This window comes from Nansenia antarctica, assembly GCF_963989245.1.
Source record: "Nansenia antarctica genome assembly, chromosome: 18".
In the NCBI taxonomy this organism is placed as follows: Eukaryota; Metazoa; Chordata; class Actinopteri; order Argentiniformes; family Microstomatidae; genus Nansenia; species Nansenia antarctica.
The window spans coordinates 15,554,897-15,568,367 of record NC_137691.1 but is presented as its reverse complement, the minus strand read 5'-3'; the positions used below and the strand labels follow the sequence as shown (position 1 = coordinate 15,568,367).

The following is a 13,471-nucleotide window of genomic DNA, read 5'->3' as shown; positions in this document are numbered from 1 at the left end:
CACCTCAAAGAAGAAGGGACTTATATCCTTAACTACAGGTTTTACATTTCAAGTGAAGAGTTGCAGTAAACTACGAGTGAAGAGTTCAAGACACCTAGGGGGTATTCCATCAACGCCACTAAAGGACAATCCAGGCTTATTTAGATAAGTCTTTTGAATCGTGACTATAGCAACAGCCTCCGCAAGACCTCTGACAGTGGAGTACGTTATAATCCTCAAATTTGGAAATTGGAATCCTGCCTAGCAACAGTAATAAATGGAGGTGGGGGATTTACTGGCAGTTCCTGCTCACACACGCACGTACACGCACAAACACACACACACACACACGCACGTACACGCACAAACACACACACACACACACACACACACATACACACTCACGCTGATTACACACTTATGCGTCTCATACACCTGCCACACACACACACTAAACCACACACTTCAGCCTGTCGTGCCCCGTTGGCCTGCTTGGACAGGAAGCACATATAGCAGATCTACACATGATTGGTTCCTGTGCTGCGTGAGGCCCAAGTCCTTCCTGGTGCCCAGCGAGAAGACGATAGCCACAGAGCTCATGGAGGTGTTGATGACCCAGAGCACGAGGAAGAACAAGAAGAATATATATATGATATATGTTACGGTACATGTGGGAATACGGTACGTGTGGGAAAACTAGGGTTAGGGTTAGGTGCTAGGGTGCTACGGTTAAGGTTAGGGTTAGGATTAGGATTAGGGGTAGGGTTAGGGTTAGGGTTAGGGTTAGGGTTAGGGTTAGACATGCCAGCATGTACCAAGTCACTCTATCACCGAACCCTAACCCTAGTTTTCCCACATGTACCGTAACATATATATATATATATATATAACTATTATACTATTAACATTTATGTTTTATAAAATAAATAAAAACAAATCGATCAGTTAAAAAAGCCTAGCCTAACTAAATAGGCCTAATTAAAAGCCGAACAGAACATAAAAGTCTTCCGTTTCAAAAATGGATAAAGATGGGGCTGACCTAATGTCTGGTGACACCACGTTCCAGTGTTTTGCTGCATAAGTGAGCGAATGCTGCCTCACCACTTTTGGTGCTCAATTAAGGAACTGTTAAAAGGCCAGCCTCAGATGATCGATGGCATTGGCGGGGAGGGGGGGGGGCGGCACTCCTGGTAGAGAGCGAGGAGGAATAACCAGACCCCTTTCAGTAGAGGCTGGTGGAGGTAGAAATGAGAGGACAGCAGCTCATTGTAATGCGTGTGGGTTTGATACCATTCTTCATTCTATTTTATGCATTACAATGAGGCCTTCCTCCGATTTCGACCTCAACCAGCCTCCACTGAACGCCGTATAGGCATCAATGGCACGGATCAGAGACACTTCTCTAAGCCGAGTTCTAAGTCTATAGCCATCAGCATGAAACCAGTTAGAAAGCCATTATGGTTCAACCTCAACCATATTATGTGTTAGCCCTCTTAACCTGAGAGGTGAATGAGGGTGGAGTCAGTGGACTGCTATGATTGGTTAGGTTCCTAGAGATGTTATACTCTCAGAAAGAATGGTCCACTTATTATGCTTGTAATATATACCACATGACACAGTCGTAGCATCGACTCAACGTGCGTTTACTTTGATCAACTCGAATAGAATAGAGCAACACATCACATGTCATCACTCAGGCGTAACACCACAATAGCAGGACAATCGAACACTCCTACTCGAACTCTCTGACGAATCACTGATAACCCAGTGTGCACAACAACCAATAAACTTAAAGGCTCCCCTTAACCATCTTCTCCCAATTACCTGAAATCAATGCAGATGACTGCATCTGTCCTGGCTGTGGCTCTGTGACACAAAAACAAAATAGTCAAGGTAAGGTTGCTGTAGAAAATGAGGTTTGGGAGGTCTCTAAATGGTCCCTAAAAAGTCCAGCTAGGGGGCAAAGGAAGTTATTGTTGGGGAGAAGAACATGTTTAATGCTCCCGTATTTATTTCCCAATCAGACCTGACTCTCTTCTCATACACTACGCTACATCTCCACTTCAATAACGCTTTGGAAGAACATCAAGCCTTTTACCTCATCTCTTTTCAGAGCCAGTTTCCTAAAATACCTCTATAAGTACGAATATGTTGTACTCTACACTGGCCCTTCACCAGGCCCCAACGCTGAGGTAATGAGATGTAAATTCGTTTAGATCCAGAGCTAAGCACAAGGCCACAGTGCCCCCCTGTGGAGAGAAACGGAACAACGGTATACAAGTAAAGTGTGTATGCTGCTCACAGGCCCCAATGAGTCCCAGGATCATTCTTATTATTGTAATGTATACCGGCCCTACTTCTCATTAGGCCTTGATAAGACATAATGCATAGTCCCTGTGGAAGGCATGGCAAGAGCCACTGAAATAGAGGTTCCAAAGAGAGAGAGGTTCTTGGATTCTTTTTGACGTATTCTGCTTTTTTACAGCCGTGTCTTCATTTTTTGTCCCCCAGTGGATTTGATAGAGAGGCTAACACACATGTGCATGGGGATTCTGGGGAGTTAGATGGCAGGAATGTACACAAAGATAATGATTCACAGTGTGTATTATTTAACACTCCTCTTCCGTTTTTATCAACATCTTTAACGTTGAAAGAGGGGGAAAAATAAGAAGCCATTGAATAATGAATACTGAATCAATGAAGTAATTATGAGGAAGTTGATCTGGTCTTTGGGGGAAAACACACGGGAGGGAAAACGGAAACTCTGTCATCCCAAATGACACAGACGCACATCCATAATAGAATCCTCTGAGAAACAACACGTATGAGCTTGTCCCTGTTTTAATTAGCCCCGTAATGTACTGTAAACACATTAATTCACACGTGGGGGAATAACAGATTGTTTACTTCAGAGCGTGCTTACAGAAATCACGTTTCTCTAATGAAATCACTTCATTATCCTCCTTTTATCAAGATTACCTTTAACTGTTATTCTTCGATCGAACATTCTGTGTTGTCCAGTTAATGACGCCACGAGTTTATTCACACCAATGTGGAAGGGGCATGGTAAGATGATTGTGCGGTGGATAAATAAGGAAGCTGCCACTAGCCATCAGAATAGTGGTTTATTCTCAGAGTACTCCCAATTAGAGTCGGCATGCGCTACTGCCTGGGTAATTGCGGTGACCTCAAGCGCTCCTGTGTGACCTATTCCCAGGGCAGGCCAGAGATGGAGAGAGAGAGCCATACAGAGGAACAGCTGTGCTTGTTCAAACCTCTCCAGTGACCCCCCCTAATAGCTTCATCAATCTGCTCTTAAATCAACAATAACAAAAACCTCGACTAGGGTAAAGAACACTGACTCCCACTAAATCTGCCCTGTGTTGGGTCCTTCTAAAAAAAAAAGTGACTGTTTCTATGTGTTTTGTATAATGTCGACTCATAATTCTTTATCATTTCCATTGACACTTACAGTTCAGTATACTGTATACCTATAGGCTGAATCTTGGGATACTCAACCAAAATGCAGCCCTCTAAAAACAACAACGTGTGCTCTTGTTTACATGAATTGTCCTCAATGCTAGAGGGGGGTGGGTTCACGGGGGGAGTGCAGAAATGTTGTTCACTTAATCCCCATGGAACACTGGCGTATAAATTCAAATTACAGGGGCGATCAACCTCACTTGAACGCTCAATAATGCGTATGTATCATTATCACTAATTGCAGGTAAGGATACTTCACAGTTCCCTTAAAGTAATCGAGTATTCAAGAGTGTACAGTAAAATAGTCTGTTTATGATTTGGTGTGTGTTATGATATAGGGTAGGCCTAAATGTTTGTCCTATCACCTTCACTGTTGTTGTGTATTCATATACGTCTGTGTTAACAAACTGAATCTTCTGTCTCTATTCTACAACATGGAAGGTACTCAGGCTTAGGTTTGATCATGCTGGACCTGTGTGTCACCATCAAAGGGGTGTCCTTCCTCTTGCAGACGGGCATGGGCATCCTAGGCAACGCCATGGTGCTGCTGGCGTACGCCCACATCGCGCTGGAGGAACATCGCCTCCAGTCCGTGGACATGATCCTCTGCCACCTGGCCTTCGTCAACCTGATGCTGCTTCTCACGCGCTGCGTCCCCCAGACCATGACCGTGTTCGGCCTGCGCGACCTGCTGAACGACCCCGGCTGCAAGGTGGTCATCTACTCCTACCGCATCGCCCGGGCGCTGTCCGTGTGCGTCACCTGCATGCTGAGCGTGTTCCAGATGATCACCATCGCCCCGGCGGGACCCCGCTGGTCCAGCCTCAAGGCCAGGCTCCCCTCCCTCCTCCTGCCCACCTTCGTGGGCCTGTGGTTCCTCAACATGGCGGTGTGCATCGCCGCGCCGTTCTTCTCGCTGGCCCCGCGCAACGGCACTGTGCCCGCCTTCACCCTGAACCTGGGCTTCTGCCACGTGGACTTCCGAGACAACCTGTCCTACGTGATCAACGGGGTGGCCGTGTCGGTGCGCGACTTCGCCTTCGTGGGGCTGATGTTGGGGTCCAGCGGCTTCATCCTCCTCGTCCTCCACCGACACAGTCGCCAGGTGAGGGGGATGCGGAGGTCCAAGGGCGGAGGGGCAGAGACCAGGGCAGCCAAGACGGTCATCACCTTGGTGGTCTTGTACGTGGTTTTCTTCGGCATCGACAACGTGATATGGATCTACATGCTGACGGTGGCCAACGTGTCGCCGGTGGTGGCTGATATGAGGGTGTTCTTCTCCTCCTGCTACGCCTCTCTCAGCCCCTTCTTCTTAATCAGCTCCAACAAGAAGGTCAAGGGCAAGCTGGTGTGCGCTGCTGAAGATGACCAGGAGCCGCAGCAGCCATCAGGCGACACCCAGGCCTCAACTGATAAAGTGTGAAATGTTACCCATGTTCAATATCTAGACAGGACAGGGTCATCGTCTGTTTATGGTCTTCTTGTCTTTCTTTTTACAGTAATGTTTATGCTATGTGATCGTTTGATTTCAGTTGTATTTATTCTGATTCAGTCATGGACCAGCGTGTGACAAAAGTGGTATCATCCAGTGGACAAGATGGGAGCTGTAAAGATATTAATAATAGGCCTACAACTGTGCAACATTTTATGACCCGTGCAATTGGCTACTGTAAGAAAAAAAACAAGACTGAAGATGTATTGAATAAAGGCATAAAGCATGCCTATTTGGTTTTTATTTTCTTAAGATTGTTGTCTTTATTTGCACTTGACACCACGGACCTCATTGTCTCTTAGATTGTTTTATAGCATTTTCGCTTTTTAATTTGTCTAGTGTGTAATATTTGTGATATGTTATATGTGTGTATATGTTTGTGAATATGTGAATATGTTTTTCTGTTTTGCACCTTCAGAAGAACCACTACAATTTCATTGTATAGGCAACTGTACAAGGACAATAAAGTATATTCTATTCTATTCTATTCTATTCTATTCTACTATTGACTCTATTTATCCATAAGTCAATATGGTTGCTGCATCCACTTTTACATTTAAAATAGAATGTACCTATGAACGTATTAGTTTCAGTGATTCTGCTTATTCAAAAAAATTGCTCAATCACAACAAAACTGTTATTTTGGCTTCAACTCAAATTCAGGCCACACACACGTCAGTACGTCAGTCAGCTGTCAAAACTGAGATTCCGGAATCTCACGGTGCGTTCGTAGATTCGCCCTGGAAATCTGATCAGCACTCGTGGAATGCCTCTCGTCCAATCTAATCGCTCGGTCTGTTTGTGACGTTGAACCCAGTGTGCGCTCCGGTGCTTTCAGAGTAAACTTACGAACGCAACCAGACAGACGCGTTTTTCATGTGAAATGTGGAAACAAAACACAGGCAGGCGTTCATCAACCCGGAACAAGGAAGTACAAGCGCATTGTGTTGATATCAGCGTGAATTCCTGGGCAATGTGAACGGACACACACACATCTCCAAGTGAGAATCTCAGTATAATGTAGAACAGCTTATAACAACGTAATGTAAAGGTACTCTCTCTCATCATCGTCGCGATGTTGGGATAGTGAGATGGGGGCTTAGGTAACCTGCGCTAGGGACACTCCTCTCTGTCTCCCTCCCTCTCACAGCTGATCAAGTGAAGACCAGTGCATGACCAACTTTCCGGAGGCTCGCCAGATTTGACAAGTATGCATTTTGGAAATGTAAGTGTTTGAGCTGTTCTCTGTCTCTTGAAATGATCCCGATCTAGATAGAAAGGTGCAAGAGGATGACGATCGTAATGCTGCTTCGTGACGTTAGAATTATAAGGTTCTATCTCCATTTTTGTCAAAATTGACATTTTTTTTACATAATCTGATCCATTAGGTGTTTATTAATGCCTGTGTGGTGTTATTTTTAAAATGTTGACATTTTTTTGTTAGTAATTAATAAAATACAAAGGTTCCATCTCACAAAACATAATGGAATGTCAAAACTTTGACGCTCAATATCTCTGAACTGCCCTAAACGGAGATAGAACCTTCTCATTCTAAACGGAGATAGAACCTTATCATTCTAAACGGAGATAGAACCTTATCATTCTAAACGGAGATAGAACCTTATCATTCTAAACGGAGATAGAACCTTATCATTCTAAACGGAGATAGAACCTTATCATTCTAAGCTCACGATATAACGATGTTATTCCACTGATTCCGCCTAGCAAAGCTATTATAATCATTGTTTTGGGGATGATCACTTGAGAGGTTTTAGCTCCCGATACAATGTTGGACAACTTGATACATGTCTTATCTTTCCCAGCGTTTTCGTTCCAGGGGTAAGTTTGGCTACGATGTTGTAGAGTTAGATAGTTTATAGATCTGCCTGTCTCTGCTTAACTAGTGAAGCCATGCCAGGAAAGGCTGTGGTTTGTTATTGTTATTGTTTGTTACTTTGATTTGATTGTTTATTTGTTTGTTATTGTTTGTTTGTTAGTTATTGTTTGTTTGATTTGTTTGTTTGTTTGTTATTGTTATTGTTTGTTTGTTTGATTTGTTTGTTTGTTATTGTTTGTTTGATTGATTTGTTTGTTTGTTATTGTTATTGTTATTGAGAATCCTCGTTCAGTGAAATCTGGTGCGTGTGAATAGCCTTTTGTATTCTTCTATGCCAATGGCGTTGTTGTGGTTGTCCAGGCCTATCTCAGGTTTAATCTGTGATGTTCTCTCCTTTTGTTTTGGGACAAAGTCTGGGTGGGTTGCCAGCCAGGTCCTGATCTGCCTCAGCGTCCCCATGTGAAATGAACTGGCTCTGAGGGCTTTCCATCCAGTGTAACGATGACAACCATGGCGAGAATAGCGTGGTATCAAGAGAAGGTAAATAAATAAAATACCTGGCCCGGTTTACTATTGAGGAGGATACGAGCACAGTGTTCATGAGCACAGTATTATGATTAAGGCTGTGGTGTCTGTGGCAATTTGATCAACAGATCGGTGCATACGATCAGCAGGTCTGGGAGAAATCTCTGGAGCAAGCTGAGTTCAATGTAAGATGTTTTGTCTAATGTGTACGTTTCACAAGTCAGTCGAATTCGTTCCGTGTTATAATTAGTAGTTGACCCTAATTACGTCTTTTACACACACACACACACACACACACACACACACACACACACAGGGTATCGACAGCAAACCAAAGAAGACCGGCCACATCAAGCCAGACCTCATCGATGTCGACTTAGTACGAGGTAAGAGTCCGTCGAATACAAAGACGTTATCTCTTACGTGAACTACAGTTAATGGGACAATATTCATAGTTTGATTTTTTTCTCTCCAAATTTGATTGGATGCATAATGGATATAAAAGCTATGAATCATCTTACGAGAAAAGCCATTGGCTCTTTCCAGGATCCACATACAGCAAGGCCAAGCCAGAGTCCCCGTGGGCGGCTCTGACCCGGAAGGGCCTGGTCAGGGTGCTCCTCTTCCCCTTCTTCTTCCACTGGTGGATCCAGGTCACCTCCAAGCACATCTCCCTCTGCATCCTGGTCCTCTACTTCATGCAAGGTATCTTGTATGTTCTTGTGTATTGTATGCTCTTTGTATGTTCTTGGAAAATGGACTGACTTAGGCTATATAGCGCTTTACACTGGCCTCTCATTCACCCATTCACACACACACTCACACAGCAATGGCGAGGTAGGCAAGCTACCATGCAAGGCGTCGGCCCGCTCATTGGGAGCAATTTGGGGTTCAGTGTATTGCCCAAGGACACCTCGACACATGGCCAGCCCGGGTTCGAACCGCCAATCTGCCAACCTTGCGATCATTAGACGCAGGCTCTACCTCCTGAGCCACAGCTGTCTGTCTCTGTCTCTGTGTCTCTGTGTCTGTGTGTGTTCATATTCATGGTTGCTCCTTCTAGTGGCGGCGGCGGTCATGTACCTGGAGGTCCCTGGGGCCACGGCCAGCGAGGTGTTCGGGCCCGCGTGTCTGATGCTGCTGCTGGGGACCGTGCACTGCCAGGTGGTCTCCACGGAGACCAGCCGCACGCCCTCCGCCAGCCCCGCCGCCAGCAGCACCACCAGCCCATCCCGCAGGAGGAGGTGACACACACACACACACACACACACACACACACACACACACACATACATAAACACATACACAGACACACACATACACACACACACACACACACACACACACACATACATACATACACACACACACTGCTCACACATGCTGGTTATACACACACACACTCTCTCTCTCACACACTAACACACACACATACATACATACATACACACACACATAAACACACACACACACACACACACTGCTCACACATGCTGGTTATATAATTAAATAATTATATACACACACACACACACACACATAAACGCACACACACACTCTGTTCACAAATGCTGGTTACATACACACACACACACACACACACACACACTTGCTGGTCACACACTCTCACCCACTGCCATCTGTATTGTATTGTATTGTCCTCCTTCTGACGGTGTATTGTGGTATTCCCGCCCTGTCCTGCAGGCCCAGGAAGGGTCGTGGGGTGAAGAGGGCAGAAGGGGACACTGAGGAGCTGGAGGAAACCCAGAGGTCCAACTGGTCTGAGGAGAGGAGGGTAAGGCCTTATTCAGTTGTTCTCATATGCCTGTTCTCATATGTGGCACGTTCTAGTCTTTTGGTCCACATATCGGCAACCAATCAAAATGTTCAGACTTTTCTTTTGAAACACAGAACTACGTTTCAACATTGTTGAGAATCACAACACAAACTCGCTAGTCAAGCCAAAATACTGCAACGCAATGGATTGGGCGAGTAATCCCCACTGCTACTTAGTTAACTATAACACTACTTTACATTGTTAATAGGCTCACAAAACAAGCTGTGTTAGTTGACTAGCGATATGTCATTGATTTTCAACAACGCGGAAAAGAAAAGAAAAGTCTGATCATTACATCAGATCCCGACATGAGGGCTGAAGCATTGGAACGTAACACATATTCCGTTTTTAGGGGGTTTGGATGGGTTATTGGAAATTAATGTCGGTTTTTAATTCCCCCCTTCTGTCAGTGCCATTTTGGCTAACAGAATGGTATTACTGGATTGGCTGTTCGTCCAGCTGATGTGTGTCTTATTTATTATATTTTTTTATGTGTCAGACCAATCAGAGACAGTCAGGGTTCGGAGCCTCTGATGAGCTTTCCAGTGAGGAGGAGAAGGAGAAGGAGGAGGAGGAGGAGGAAGAGGGAGCCCCACCTCAGGAGAGACACACGGACGTAGCTGGACCTACACCTGCCTCTTTCCTCAGGAAGAGACACCTCCACCCCTTCTCAAAAACCACACCGCTTCAGGTAAATCTGACCCTTGTTCACAGTACGGACATGTACCGAGCTGGGTTGTACTGGTTGTACTGGTTGTACTGGTTGTACTGGTTTTACTGGTTTTACTGGTTTTACGTGTCCACCATAGTTCCTGAAACCGCGCCGAAAACTGACAATGTGAAAGGAAAACCTCGGCTGGTGTTTATTTCATGTCAAAATGCGCAAGAAAATACCGCTAATACACTGAATTCGTTGAGGAACGTCACAATGCTTTCAGGAGGTGTTGGAGTTTGACCAGTGTGCCGCATTCCTCCTACATAATCTATATCTACAACATTTGTTTATTTTCATTTGGATATTTTAGAATCGGATGCTATTCTGTCTCGAGACTTCCTGCCTACTACGGGAGAATGACTGGGTCTGCCGTTATTCACTAATAGGTGGGAGCGTAAGCAGTAGTAGAAATGTTGTAGATTACGTAGGCTTGCTTAGTGATAGTACGTTACCACGGTAACGCGTTGGAATGACGCCGTAGCCGCCCTGAACCGTCGCTGCTTAAAGTCCCTATTGAGTTTTTTTATTTTTATTTTTATAGTAATTTTTTCTGGGGGCAGTCCCACTCATTTCTTTCTATTTATTGCGATAGAGACAGTAGAGATTTGACAGGAAGGATGGTTGAGAGAGAGAGAAGGGATGACATGCAGGATGATAAGTCCACAGAACCGGGAACCCTGCGGTTACATGGTCGACGCTTTGTCCATCAGTCCCTCCATGCCCGTGCCCCCCAGTACTTATCCGACCTCCGCCGCCCACACGCCCCTCCCTGGAACCTGCAGTCTTTAGGCCCAGGCCTGCTTGCCACTCCCCCGCACCGACCTGCGAACCTTCTGGGACAGAGCTTTCAGTGTGGCAGCCCCTCCACCCTCTGGAACTCTCTCCCTGCGGCGATCCGCAACATCCCCACCCTGGACGCCTTTAAAACAGCCCTCAAGTCCCACCTGTTTGCTAAGGCCTTCGGCCCCTAGTTCTGTTGTTGATCTGTTTTCGTCCTTTTTTGTTTCTCTGTAAAGCGACCTTGTGTCCCATGAAAGGCGCTATATAAATTCTATAAGTTATTATTATTATTAGTGTGTTACGCCACCAAACGGCCCACGTCCCTATTCAGTTTGACCAGTGTGCCGCATCATCATCCTCATCATCCTCATCCTCATCATGTTCATCCTCCACAACAGGAAGAAGCAAGCGGCGCTCCTCCCACCACCAAGGACGCCAAGGTGAAGCCTCGGGAGGTGGAGCGCCTCCGCCCGATCGAAGGCTGCCGCCAGGCCTCCGACACGGACGACACCATGTGGGAGGAGCTTCTCCAGGGGCCCGACTCCGCCTCCACGGGAAGCAGCGACAGTGACGGGGGGGAGGGGCGCTACCACGCTAACCTGACCCTCCCTCCGCCCGCCACCCTCAGCAGCGACGATGAGAACCTCCAGCAGGTGAGTCTACCTACACACAGGGGAGGCCGGTAGAGGTAGAAATCAGAGGACAGGTGACGTTGTGACGCGTGGGATGGAAGCTAGCGATACGCCCAGTCAGCTGAAGTGTTACGAACTCCAAAAAGTCTCTAGACAAAAGTGGTTGTTATGGGTTCGTAGGGGGAAGGGGGAGGTGCGAACATGTGTGAAGTGTGAGGGCCGTTTTAGCTGAGTGTTCAAACGTTACACACACCCTGTCAACTAAACGAACGTGTGTATCAGCTAAGAGTGTGTGTGTGTGTGTCTCTGTGTGTGTCTCTGTGTGTGTCTCTGTGTGTGTCTCTGTGTGTCTCTCTGTGTGTCTCTGTGTGTCTCTCTCTGCGTCTCTCTGTGTGTCTCTCTCTGTGTGTCTCTCTCTGTGTGTGTCTCTCTGTGTGTCTCTCTGTGTGTCTCTCTGTGTGTCTGTGTGTGTGTCTGTGTGTGTGTGTGTGTGTGTGTGTGTCTGTGTGTGTCTGTGTGTGTGTGTGTCTGTGTCTGTGTCTGACTGTCTGTGTCTGTGTCTGTGTCTGTGTCTGTGTGTGTGTGTGTGTGTGTGTGTGTGTCTCGCAGGGCCACCTGTCCTGGCTGCAGGCCTGTCACCCCTCCAGAGACAGAGTCAGCGCCATCATCTGGGAGCAGGGCGACTGTAAGAAAGCAGACATGTCAGTACTGGAGATCAGTGGGATCATCCTCACACGGGTACACTTCCTATTACCCACACACTGTGTGTGCGTGTGTGTGTGTGTGTGTGTGTGTGTGTGTGTTTCCCCCCCCTGGTGCTATTCATCACAATTCTAACTCATTCACACAACACACAGCGAATACTGATTATTGATCACTGACACCGTCTCTCTCTCTCTCTCTCTCTCTCTCTCTCTCTCTCTCTCTCTCTCTCTCTCTCTCTCTCTCTCTCTCTCTCTCTCTCTCTCTCTCTCTCTCTCTCTCTCTCTCTCTCTCTCTCTCTCTCTCTCTCTCCCTCCCTCCCTAGGTGAAGGTGGTAGAGCAGGGGATGGGCTACCTGTTCTTAGGAGGGATAGTGACCGCCACGCTGGCTCTGCTTCCCTTCGCCTTCCGTCTGGCCCAGCGTCTGGACCTGGCCCGCCTGGACGTCCTGACCCTGGCCCAGCTGGTCCAGATGGTGGTGGGGCCGCCCAGCGCCCAGGGCTACGCCTTCTTCGTCATCACGGCGGTGCAGAGGGTCTGCCTCACCGGCCTCTTCTTCTTCATGATGTGCGTGGCTGAGAGGACGTACAAACAGGTGAGGAGACAGCTGGGTTTTCCCCCTGGACTGACGTAGCCTATAAACGACGTACAGGTGATTTTTTACAAAGATTAGACCCAAGAGCTTGACTAGCGTGTGGACGTGTCTTCCATTTGCCAAGCAAATTCAAGACCTGCAAGACAGCCTTGACACTTTTAACACTAGAACAGCCATGTTTCTTTTTTAGATCTTTGCCCTCGATCAGATTTCAGGACCCTCCTTTCATGGCTTTTCCGAGATATGTGCGTTCTACCACCCAGTATCCTTACATTTTCAAAATCACATCAGGATAAGCTAGTATAAAGCTATTTTGCACGCCAACTAGTGGTCTTTGTGTGTAAGTAGGATCTTCCCAGTCTAAAGACTAGATTTGACCCCCGAGGCGGGGGGTAATCTGACATTATTTGCTGTCACGGTTGACATTTGACATTTGTCTTTCCCACCCCGAATAATGAAAGTGTCTACATACCCAATGTTGTAACTGCAGGTGCAGGGGGAGTAGAAAAAAATGACGTTTAAAACGATAAAGAAGAGTTGAAGAAGCGGTTATTTGGGAGTTCTTTTTTTTTTTTACGGTTTCACATGTCCCCCCCCCCCCAAAAGCGTCTCCTGTTCGCCAAGCTCTTCAGCCACCTGACCTCAGGGAGGAAGGCCAAGAAGTCGGAGATCCCTCACTTCAGACTGAAGAAGGTCCAGAACATCAAGATGTGGCTGTCCCTCCGCTCCTTCCTCAAGGTCTGTCTGTGTGTTCCTCAAAAAGGTTAATCTCCTCTGATCTGTACTTCAGTAATTCGTCTTTCACCACTAGGGGGCGATCGTGGTCTTTTTGAAAGTCACCTTTTTGTGAATTGCCATGCATTTACAATACCAGTCAAAAGTTTGGACACACTT

The 13,471-nt window shown here is 46.6% G+C and overlaps 2 protein-coding genes across 2 annotated transcripts in view; both read left to right on the top strand.

Annotated features, from left to right (window-relative positions):
- Positions 1 to 3,925: 3,925 nt before the first annotated feature.
- Positions 3,926 to 4,885, top strand: ora1 (olfactory receptor class A related 1; the record flags this gene model as incomplete). Its single annotated transcript, XM_080547981.1, has 1 exon — positions 3,926 to 4,885. One exon carries the CDS (start codon positions 3,926 to 3,928, stop codon positions 4,883 to 4,885), a length of 960 nt encoding a protein of 319 aa, XP_080404107.1.
- Positions 4,886 to 6,074: 1,189 nt separating this feature from the next.
- Positions 6,075 to 13,471, top strand: part of phtf1 (putative homeodomain transcription factor 1) — an 11,733-nt gene continuing 4,336 nt past the window's right edge. The window contains exons 1-12 of the mRNA XM_080547980.1: positions 6,075 to 6,179; positions 7,204 to 7,331; positions 7,445 to 7,501; positions 7,633 to 7,702; positions 7,863 to 8,021; positions 8,380 to 8,560; positions 9,021 to 9,111; positions 9,653 to 9,844; positions 11,047 to 11,301; positions 11,890 to 12,018; positions 12,308 to 12,577; positions 13,184 to 13,315. Coding sequence (XP_080404106.1) covers positions 7,293 to 7,331; positions 7,445 to 7,501; positions 7,633 to 7,702; positions 7,863 to 8,021; positions 8,380 to 8,560; positions 9,021 to 9,111; positions 9,653 to 9,844; positions 11,047 to 11,301; positions 11,890 to 12,018; positions 12,308 to 12,577; positions 13,184 to 13,315 — 1,575 coding nt within the window. The 5' untranslated portion in view covers positions 6,075 to 6,179; positions 7,204 to 7,292. The remainder of the gene's footprint in view (positions 6,180 to 7,203; positions 7,332 to 7,444; positions 7,502 to 7,632; positions 7,703 to 7,862; positions 8,022 to 8,379; positions 8,561 to 9,020; positions 9,112 to 9,652; positions 9,845 to 11,046; positions 11,302 to 11,889; positions 12,019 to 12,307; positions 12,578 to 13,183; positions 13,316 to 13,471) is intronic.